Genomic DNA, 11906 nt, shown 5'->3' with positions numbered 1-11906 from the left:
GCTGCAGTCCTGCAGCAGCTGACAAATGCTTGGTGCCAGTCTCGCAAATGCTCAATTGTGATTTTAGGAATGGCTGTACGTAAGTCAGGCATTCGTAAGTTTGGGAGGATCTGAGACAGGCGCGCGCGCGCACACACACTTCTCATTGGATTTTGACAAAAACTGTTCATTTGTACTGAAGACTTCTTTTTCCCCAAAGTAATTTTTTTCTCTCTAATTTGGAGATGCACTGGAACTTTTGTTATATAGATACAAGTTGCTTTAGACGGTGTCAGATTCATTTCTTGAATTATGTCTAAACCCATTGCCATGATTTTAAGTTCATTACCTCGGCTTTAAGATCAATACAAGAAAATTTTCTAACTGCTAAATTTAGCAAAGATTCAGCACATCCTTACTTCATATTAAATTCAGCCTACCAAGCAACCTTTGCGTACTGCCACAACAGATTCACGGCTGATGCCATCTCCCTGGCCCTTCACTCATCCCTGGAACACTTGGATAAGAGAGCCACCTATGACAGACTTCTATTCATAGACCACAGCTATCTTCTTTACTCCTTATACACCCATGACTGTGCAGTCACATACCAATCCACCTCAATTTACAATTTTGCAGATGATACCACTGTAGTGGGCTAGATAAAATATTGATGAGACAGAGTATAGGAGATTGAGAACCTCATAACCTGGTACCAAGACAAACACTTTTCCCTCAATGTCAGCAAAACAAAGGAGATTGTGATCGACTCCGGGAAGTAAAGTGGTACACATACCCCCTTATACATTGATGGCACCGAAGTAGAGGTGGTTGGAAGCTTCAAGTTTTTAATGATAAATATCACCAGCAATTTGTCCTGAACCAGCCATAATGAAGCAATGGCCAAGAAAGCACACCAATGCCTCCACTTCCTCAGAAGGCTCATGAAATTCTGTATGTCCCCAACAATCCTCGCCAACACCTACAGATTCATCGTAGAAAGCATTTTATCGAGATGCATCATAGCATGGATTGGGAACAGCTCCATCCAGGACCGCAAATAATGGAGAGTTGTGGATGTAGCCGACCATCATGCAAACCAACCCCCCTTCCATTGACTCCACCTACACTTCACGCTGCCTCAGCAAGGCCACCAGCATAATCAAGGACCAGTCTCACCCCGGCAAGAGGTACCACTCCTTCTCCCCTCAGGCAAGAGGTACAGTTTCTTCTCAGCTATTATGAGGCAACTAATCCGTCCTCTCACCAACTAGAGAGCAGTCCTGTCCTGCTGTTTACCTCATTGGAGACCTTCGAACTAACTTTAATCAGATTTTACCTTATTCCCATTATCCTCCATCTGTACACTGTGGGTGGCTTGATTGTAATAAACTTTATTTATATGCTGTAACTGTAATTCTTTTTGTGCACAACCCGCAGGCATTGCCACTTTCATTTCACTGCACATCGTGTATGTGTATGTGACAAATAAATTTGACTTGACTTGACTTGAATCATGTACAGTCTTCACTGACTGGATAGCACGCAACAAAAACAGCTTTTCACTGTACACATGACAATAATAAACTAAACAATGTGCATCGTGATACAATATGTAAGGATTCTTAAATTCCCAACTTAAAACAGTTAGAAATCACAGTAAATTGGTGCTGGAGATTTAAAATAAGTTTGTAACTCAAGGATATGGCCTTGATCCAAACCTCATTTAGTCTTCTGCATAAGGTTTTAAAATCAGACAACCATGGCACTTTTGAAGGGGTGCTTTATTAAAGTTATCCAAGTATGCTTGTCACTGCACAGCATAATGGCAAGGCTTTTGGTTTCAGAGCAATGGTTCATGTTCAGTCATTTGAATCTGCTTACATTCAGACTTGCAGATGTCTGGTAATGTAAATAGCTTCTGCATCTGTTCCACAGACTAAATGCTCTCCCATGACGTCCAAACTATTGACCGATAAAGTGTAATCTGACAGCAGATTTTTGGCATCGACTTTTCCTTTTGTAATATCACTGGTGACCCATGCACTGCTCACTGACTTGTTCAAGTCAACTTTGGAATTATTCAAAATGAAGTTTCTGTTACCTGAGAAAACACAAGAAAGGCAAGTATCATAACTTGTTCTTAAATTATAATGAATGCCTGTCCCCTAGTTCATGTGCAGCTGAATTAGCATCCAGTTTTCAGAACCACCAGTTTTACACAATTCAATTGCCAAGCAAAAATTGCATTGTTCAATTTGAAAACAGAAAAAGCTAGAAATACCCAGAAGAACAGTCAGCCCCTGATTTATTGTCAACATTTTCTATTTTTGGCTTAGATATCCAACACCTACAATTTTTGCTTGGCAATTGAATTATGCTTTCATTACAACCGAGAGTATGATCTGCTTTAAACTGAGCATTAAATTGCTCAAGTAGTAAAATAGTTTTTTGTAACCTCTCAATGCAGCTTGTAATTGTAACATTCGAAGATCACAAACCCAGACTGAGACAGTGGAGCGGGTGAAAGGTAGCAGCCTAGGTATCATTAGGTCAGAAACTACAGATGAGCACAGTGCTAAAAGATGAGGTTGTGTCAGTTCCCACTCTAACTCTGGCCTTCTCATGCTGAGGTGGGAGTCTCATTCCCATGACCAACTCATCTAATCATCAAATTTATCTCTTCAGGCATTCTGAGATTTGAACCTCTCATTTGTTTTTTGTTAAACAAATTTCCATTTCAAAGCATTTATTGCCCCAGGGTGATGAAATTCATTAATTTTTTTTAAACCATTGCTAATATCAACTTAAGCAATATAGAACAGGTAAAGCAGTCCTTACCTTGAAGATAAGAAGGTTTTTCAGAATTAACAACAGATGCATTCCAATGCCACAAAGTCCCATCCTCAGAGCAGGTAAAGACATGATCAGGGTTGGAAGGGTGAAAATGAATTTCCCACACTGTCAATAAAAAATGTATACCCATGAGAGCTTTTGCCATTCAATCTCTGGGAAATATTGCAATTACAGTCCAGTGTGATAAAAGGTTCCTCGTGCACAACACATACTAGTTTATTTAACTCATGTTTATCATTGACCTGGAAGAGGCAAAGCAGAGACTAGTCTGTCCACTGTGGAAATGCAAATGTAAGGTTATCTACTCGACTTGCAAGACAATACTCAAATACAGCTAAGGAAAGTTTTAAGCCAAAGGCTCCAGTCAAGGTTTCCAGATTGTTGCATGTCAGCATTAATTAAACCCTAATACACTTTTATTTCACTTATTTTAAAAACAAGTTACTTTGCGGTATAATATTTCTAATGAACCTGGTAAATTTAAAGGAGATAGTATACCAGCACTCTGAATTCCAACTCCAGCCACAAATATACCCATACTCCCAACCCCAACTGCAGCCCCAAACACTCTCATACTCTGGTCAAAAGGACACAAAGTGCTGGAGTAACTCAGCAGGTCAGGTAGCATCTCATCTCTGGTGAACATGGATAGGTGACGTTTTGGGTCAAGACCTTCAGACTCTGTGCCCTCTTGTGTATTTACCTGCATCTGTAGCTACTTGCTTCCACATTCTCACACTCTGAACCCCTAGCTTGCTAACAAGTGACCCAGAGGCCGAACTATCAGGAATTCTGAACAATGGGATGCAGAATTTTAGAGCTTTACAGTACTATTGACATCCATGCAATTGTAAAAATTCTTAAAAACGTGCACGTAAATACAATCTATCGGAACTCTTCACACCCTACTTCATCTAACTTTTTCAGAATATCCTTTGCTTTTCACCCTTAACCTGTCTTAACCATATCTAGGTGAGTTGCGGTGCTTTTTGGTGTGGTGCCGAGTCCACATTTTACCCACTCTAGCTGAAGTTTCCTCATGAAAATAATTGAATGACATGGAAACGCATTCCTACTCTTAAATGCAAGTCTCAAATCTAGATTAAATTCCTCCCACAGTGAAAAGAAGGTGACCCTTAAACTCATAGATTTAATCAGTAACACAAATTAGTGGCGCAAATGCTCAGTTATCAGAGCTTAGGCAGATGAGAATATTCAAACTTACTTTCTGCAGAATGAGCATCCAACACGGAGATCGGAACACTTCCTTGCCTGATATCCCAGATACATAGTGTCCCATCCTGGCCACCCGTCCCCACTATATGCTGCTGGCTCGGATGTCTGTCTACACAGTGCAGAGGCACTCGTTCATCTGTGCTGAAAACCGAAAAGCACCCAGAATGGAAAAAAAAGACAAAGGAAACAATTAAAATAATTTTGATTCTAAACGCAAGTTTGCACAGCCATTAGAGCTCTAAGATAATGCAAGGTTTACTAGTAGTGTGGAAATAACATTTTGAAGTTCAGGAGGAACCAAAAATACAAATTAATTAATCCCTGTAGTAAGTTGAGATGGAAATATACTAAATACAATACTCAAATATCCAATAGAAAATACAGAAGAAAGTCCTTCATCCTAAACATAAGGATGCATAACCTGTAATTATTAGCAGTAGTGGTAAAAGGCATCATGGGAAAACTAGACAAGCATGCAACTATTATTTGATTTGGAGAAGCTGACAAGTTATGGGATGCATGTGGATTCGGCCCAAGTACATTGGAACCCACAATCTATACGCAGAACTCGAACTATTGATTGCCTTTATGGAAGAGATGATTCCGGTGCAGTTCAGACACACTTACATAGGATGCAAAGGGAGAACTAACAAATACAAAGCTCCCTAAGTGACAAAAGAGATACAATGGAAAAGAAAGCAAATCAAGACTGTTTATGTCCTGTAGGCTTGTAAATACCAGTGAGAACCAGGCTGATTACAAAAGGATCATAAGAGAAAGAGAAACTAAACACGAGAGACAAAGAAGGTTCGTGAGAAAAGATTAACTGGCAACCCCTAAATAAGAATCTAAAAATATAGCCGTATAAATAGTAAAAGGATAATATACAGAGGAATGGAATGCATTTAGGACAAAAATTGCACTTTGTACATGGATGCTGAGGATTTTATCAATAGAGGTATAGCGTATGAAAATAGGGATGCTGTGTCAAATCTTTATAAAACAGTGGTCTAACCTCAACTGGACTACCATGTTCACTTATCTTCATTAGAGGTGAAAGCATCAGAGAGGGTCCAGGAAAGATTTGAAAATGGTCCCTTGCTTGAGGGACTATAATTACATGGATGGATGAGAGGGGCTGGAGCCATTTTCTTAAAGGACGCAAATGAAGGATTTGTTATTAGTATATAAAATGTTGAGGGAACAGAGTGGATAGTGGTGTATCTCTCCACTGGTGAGAGGGCCAAGGACTAGAGCTCAAAGGTATAAGGGGAAAACAATTACCAGTGACCAGTGGATTTTTACAAAACATAGCACGTGGCTGGAATCTGAAAGGTGCTATCTGCAAATGTGGCGGAGGCAGATTCTTAAAATGATCTGGATTCTTTCCATTCAAATCTGTTTTGGAACTTTGTATAATTTGTTGTGCAGTTCCATTAGTATTTATTTTAGCATTATAAAAGGACTTTTAAAGTTTCAACCATGCAGATCTTGCCTATACAACTATAATTATCTAAGATGTCCTATCTTGTCACATTCTTGTATTTTACCCGTATATTTCCTGAATAAGGTCTAGGCTTAAGTGAATACATAATTCTTCAACTTACAAAGAAAATATCTGCAAAGGTTTGTCTCCTGGTTGTCTGAAGTCCCAGATTTTCAACTGCCCAATAGAATTAACTGTCAAAATCTCTGTAGTTCGCAGAAACGTAATTGCATTGAGTGAACTGCTGTCAGCATTATCTGAAAAGAGAGGGAATAAAAAGATGAGATCTGGAAGCCAATTTCTAACAAACAAACAGACGAAAAACTTGTCAGTGCGATTTCTGTTCGACCATTAGTATGATGTAAGTCAAGTCAAGTCAAGTCAATTTTATTTGTATAGCACATTTAAAAACAACCCACGTTGACCAAAGTGCTGCACATCTGATTAGGAAAAAAAAAAAAAGAAACATACAGTGGCAGGCAGCCAAACACAACGGCGCGGCCATCTTGAACAAAATGTTTAACTAAAGCAGAATGGTGTCCCGCGGCCGCGCCGCACCGGGCGATGGAAGGCCCCGCGGCCGAGCCGCAGCTCTATTGCAAAAGCCTGTTCTCACTTTGCAACATTAATCCATTTATCATGTACCAGCCATGTCTTAGTCAGCAGTGGCTGGTGTACTTGCTTTCAAGGAGTTGAACACAGATCCTCCCAGCAGAATCCCCAAAAATGACAGTGCCCAAGTTCTCTCAGGCAGGGACAAACAAAACAATGCCATTATGTAAAGACAAACAGATAAATCACCCTGGTATCCCTCTGTCAACACTTTCACTGTGCATTATCTTGCTGGTGCACGAGACCACATTAAATAGAAAGTGACTGCTAAAAGTTTGTCTTGCCACATTGGAAACACTAGTTCTATACGCTCAATTTTTTACTGGATTCACAAGCTGTCAACTTTAACAAGTTGGAAGTTTTGTAATTAACCGTTGTATTGGGCATAAATCATTCAAATTGTTCACCGTTATAAAATACAATCCCAGTTAATATATTATAAATTAATTCATTTCCCTGAACATCTGCACCTCTTTCCGAACTTAGGCATTTGGAAACTACCCCACTGACCAAAAACATGGACTTCAACTCCAATAGCCTGGAAGGCCAAAATCATTCAAAATAAAGTACATCAGAAAACATAATCCAATATTTGCATAATAAATACAAAACCAGAAAGCAGAGATCAGTATTACATTACTACACTGCAGGAGATTCAAAACGGAAAGACTTACAATGGCAATGAGTTGAGGTAGCGCTTACTAGTCACCAAGCATAAAATATTGCTGCTGTATTCGGAGATACATTTTCAAAAGGTTAATGTGAAAAATTAACGCTAACAGTTTAAATTATACATAGAATTTGTTCTGCAAATGCAGAGTCTCATTAAGTGCAGCAAGTGAAGAAGATATTCATAAAAAATGTTAACATATTCTCTTTTTTTAAACTGACTGCCTAGATTCCCTGAAGAGCCTCGGTCAAAAATCAGACGAGAAAAGACCCATGTACAGATGTCAATAAACAGAAGGGAACGTTCTAATCTTAAACTCCAAGCCAGATTTTATGGCTGTGACAATTCTTTTGGACTACATTATTGCAAAGTGCCTTGGGATGTTTTAACCACATTAAAGTTGAAATATATCCAAACATTGATTCTTTAAAAATAATCCCACATCATTTAAAAAGCATTATGAACAGGATTAAGTCTCATGAACTGGGAGCACCATTCAAGTGGATCATAGCTCTTTTGAGAACCATCTCCACAGACTTGTATCTAGTATGTAATCCCTCCAGAGGAAATAACCAGCACTTTCCCAAGTTTGATCTTATCAAGGCCCTATCCAACTGCAATAACACTTTCTTACTTTTGCTTTCCATCCCCTTTCAATAAATGTCAACGTACCAATTGCTTTAGCTCTATGCAATCCTTTAAGTTCCCTCTCCAAACCTTCTCTGTTTTTCTTCTCATAGCATTCATTTGTTTTGTTTTAAGCTATTAAAGATAATTGATGCTTTGATTGAGAAAACCAGTCACCGTTGGTGGAACAATTTAAATTTGGGGGTGATCATAAATTCAGATGAAGAGGAAGCCACGTGATTGCATTTGAAGTCCCCACCCACAGAAGCGGTGACCCATGGAGGAGGAGAAAGCCTATTATCGATAAACACACCTGCTGGTATCTGATATTTCCTGCTCTGCGAGGTTCTTTATCAAACTCAGCCTTACTTTCCTTCACCCACCTATGGTCCGCACCGGTTCCGCTAAGTCAGCTAGGAGATGATTGATTCGTCCATCCTCCCCAACGGTAACAATGTCAGGATAACCACAAACCAGGCTGGTGCAGGGGGCGCTGGTGTTCAAATGAGAGTGGATACCGTCCCAGAGCCGGGAAACAGTAAGAGTCTGCAGCTGAGGCAAAGGAAAAACAAAATAGGAACTGGATCAGGACATTCGAAACATGCACGGCATTGACAGTGGAAACAATAAAATAATTGGGCGACACCGTGGCGCAATGGTAGAGTTGCTGCCTTACAGTGCCAGAGACCCGGGTTTGATCCAGACGACGTGTGCTGTATGTACGGAGTTTGCACATTCACCCCGTGACCGTGTGGGTTTTCTCCGAGATCTTCAGTTTCCTCCCACTCTCCAATGGGATACAGGTTTGTAGGTTAATTGGCTTGGTACAAATGTAAATTGTGCCCAGTGTGTGTAGGATAGTGTCAGTGTATGGGGATCACTGGTCGACGCGGACTTGGTGCGCCGAAGGGCCTGTTTCTGTGCTGTGTCTCTAAACTAAACATTATAAAACAAAATATGAAAGCACTGTGGAAATGTCATAATAGAGCGTTATTACCTCGGCGTCGGTATGATGGTGGAATATAGTCACACTTCCTGTAGACGAAGCTGTGACAATCCTCTCCTGGTCTAGAAACTATAAAAAGAAAGCAAACTGCTAATTTTATATGTAGACAGTTGGATGTTATAAGAGTAGAAAGTTAGCACAAAATTGCTGCAGCAGAGAGGATCAGGTGTTGTATAGAAACAGATATGCACAAAATGTAAAATTGAATATATAATTCCAAGGTCACTTGATTTGAAAACCTAGAGGGGTGGCAGTCAGTCAGTCACAAGCCCAAATATCCCCTTTTAAAAAATAAGTACTTTGTAAAATAATCACAATTTTTAAATTGAGAATCAAGACACAAGAAAATAGGTGAAGCCCACCAGGCCCTCAAGCCTGTCCTGTCATTCAACATGATCATGACTGATCTGCGCTAGTTCCCCAAAATCTTTAAATCCTCAATCTTCCAAGTATTTAGCTATATACATCTGCATTTTATTGGAAGATATTCCAAATGGAGTCTAGTGCTAGGAGAATTAGATTTGCAGCATAATCTCTTATAAACTTGACCACTGCTCAGCTTATACCTGTAAATCCATAACATCGCCATTGTGGTTTATTTCACACTTGAGCTCAGGGTCTTCCACAAATATGTGCTCTGGTTCATCGTTATCAATGCCATATGCCTCCCAGAGGCACACTTTGTTCTGCTGCTTGGGGGAAAACATCATTAGCAGGTGTTCAAAAACACTAATGCACGGGTTAGATTACTCAGACTATGGAATAACGACGACAAATTTGCTGGCCTTTGAGTGAGACTACACATCGAACTACACAATGTAGAGAACCTCCGAATAATATAGCCAAGTAGCCTGAAACACCATCATGCTAGTGACAGCACTTTAAAAAGTAGTTCAATCAGTACAATCCAACGCTCTGTCCCATATTGTGGCATTTAACAGGAGAGTGAAGAAATTTCTCCTTATCTCCTCCTCTCCTCCGACGCTGGCAACCTCAACATCCTCATCCTACTTGACCTCAGCGCCGCCTTTGACACCATAAATCACTCCATTCTCCTCACCCGACTTGAAACCTCCCTTAACATCACCGGCACAGCCCTATCCTGGTTCAAATCTTACCTCTCTGACAGACACCAATTCATCTCCATTAACAACTGTAAATCCCCCACCGCTCCCCTCCCCCAAGGTGTCCCCCAAGGCTCAGTCCTTGGCCCCTTCCTCTTCATCCTCTACCTGTTTCCCCTTGGTCAATTAATCCGCCGTCATGGTCTCAACTTCCACTGCTTCGCCGATGATATCCAGCTCCTCATCTCCACCAAGTCAATCTCCTCCACCACACACTCTACACTGACAAACTGCATTACTGAAATAAAATCTTGGCTTCAAACAAACTTCCTCAAACTCAATTGCAACAAATCTGAAATCATCATCATTGGTCCAAAAATGCTCACCAAATCCACCCAAAACTTCATCCTCAACATTGATGGTCTCCCAGTATCCACCTCACCTCACATCCGGAATCATCCTTGATCAAACCCTCTCCTTCGACAAACACATCAAACACATCACAAAGACAGCCTTCTTCCACCTCAAAAACATTGCCCGTCTCCGTCCATCCCTCTCCTCCACAGCTGCAGAAACCCTCATCCACGCCTTCATCACCTCCCGTCTGGACTACTGCAACAGCCTCCTCTATGGCGCACCCTCAAAAATCATCAATAAACTTCAATACATTCAAAACTCCGCTGCCCGTCTACTCACACACACCTCGATCCGTGACCATATCACCCCCGTCCTTTATAAACTCCACTGGCTCCCCATCCCCCAGAGAATCCAGTACAAAATCCTCCTCATAACCTACAAAGCCCTCCATAACCTGGCCCCATCCTACCTGACCGACCTCCTCCACAGGCACACTCCCACCTGCACCCTCCGCTCTGCCGCTGCCAATCTCCTATCCCCCCACATCCGGACTAAACTCAGATCCTGGGGGGACAGGGCTTTCTCCATCGCTGCTCCCACCCTATGGAACTCACTACCCCAAACCGTTAGAGACTCCCCCACACTCACCACATTCAAAACATCGCTGAAGTCTCACCTGTTCAGTACTGCCTTCAACCACTGAAGGTCACCTCACCTTCTGTCTCCTTTCTCTGTTCATTTATTTATTTACTTATTTATCTATTTATTAATTTCCCTATGTTCTCAAAATCTCTGTAAAGCGTCTTTGAGTATATGAAAAGCGCTATATAAATAAAATGTATTATTATTATTATTATTATTATCTCAGTCCCAAATGTCTTAGCCAGTCACGTGAGACCATGATCGCTGGTTATAGACATTTCCATTGCATTCACTCTGTGCCAGAATTTTGTATGTATTTTGTACTGAATCCACTCTGGACATTACCAACTAAGTTGATCTTAGCTCTCTGTCCCATCCCTCCCATCGCCTGTCGCATCCCTCCCTCCCTCGCCTGTCCCATCCATCCCTCCCTCCCTCGCCTGTCCCATCCCTCCCTCCCTCCCTCGCCTGCCCCATCCCTCCCTCCCTCGCCTGCCCCATCCCTCCCTCGCCTGCCCCATCCCTCCCTCCCTCCCTCGCCTGTCCCATCCATCCCTCCCTCCCTCGCCTGCCCCATCCCTCCTTCCCTCCCCTGCCCCTTCCCTCCCTCCCTCCCTCGCCTGCCCCCTCCCTCCCTCCCTCCCTTGTCCCATCCATCCCTCCCTCCCTCGCCTGCCCCATCCCTCCTTCCCTCCCTCGCCTGCCCCATCCCTCCTTCCCTCCCTCGCCTGCCCCATCCCTCCCTCCCTTGTCCCATCCATCCCTCCCTCCCTTGTCCCATCCATCCCTCCCTCCCTCGCCTGCCCCATCCCTCCCTCGCCTGTCCCATCCCTCCCTCCCTTGTCCCATCCCTCCCTCCCTCCCTCGCCTGCCCCATCCCTCCCTCGCCTGTCCCATCCCTCCTTCCCTCCCTCGCCTGTCCCATCCCATCCCTCCCTCCCTCGCCTGCCCCATCCCTCCCTCCCTCCCTCCCTCGCCTGACCCATCCCATCCCTCCCTCCCTCGCCTGTCCCATCCATCCCTCCCTCCCCCGCCTGCCCCATCCATCCATCCCTCGCATGTCCCATCCATCCCATCCATCCCTCGCCTGCCCCATCCCTCGCCTGTCCTCATCTTGCCCCTTCCCTCCCGTAGCTTTCCGCGCATTCCCGCCTCCACCACGTTTCCTTTCCGGACTCAAGGTACCGGAGTGCACCCACCTCGGCGTCCCAGGACCCGGTGGCGAGAAACTGGGGCGGCTGCAGCGCGTATGTTGGCTCCGGCCGCCATCGGACGCGACTGATCTTCCGCGACACGAAGCGGCCGTACATGACTGCGCTGCGGACCGCGGGCCGCGCTGGCTTCTGGGAGGATGGCGGCCTCTTCCGGGCG

General features: G+C 43.2%; 1 protein-coding gene across 1 annotated transcript; it reads right to left on the bottom strand.

Annotated features, from left to right (window-relative positions):
- Positions 1 to 1751: 1751 nt before the first annotated feature.
- Positions 1752 to 11889, bottom strand: nup43 (nucleoporin 43). Its single transcript, XM_078399050.1, has 8 exons — positions 11735 to 11889; positions 9039 to 9161; positions 8464 to 8541; positions 7850 to 8018; positions 5679 to 5814; positions 4061 to 4212; positions 2821 to 2940; positions 1752 to 2083 (listed from the first exon to the last, which is right to left on the bottom strand). The coding sequence occupies exons 1-8, from the start codon at positions 11843 to 11845 to the stop codon at positions 1866 to 1868; spliced, it is 1107 nt and encodes a 368-aa protein (XP_078255176.1). The 5' UTR covers positions 11846 to 11889; the 3' UTR covers positions 1752 to 1865.
- Between the last annotated feature and the right edge of the window lie 17 nt (positions 11890 to 11906).

Source organism: Rhinoraja longicauda, chromosome 5 (assembly GCF_053455715.1).
Source record: "Rhinoraja longicauda isolate Sanriku21f chromosome 5, sRhiLon1.1, whole genome shotgun sequence".
Taxonomy (NCBI): Eukaryota; Metazoa; Chordata; class Chondrichthyes; order Rajiformes; family Arhynchobatidae; genus Rhinoraja; species Rhinoraja longicauda.
The sequence above is the reverse complement of the archived record's forward strand: the minus strand, read 5'-3'. Positions and strand labels throughout refer to the sequence as shown.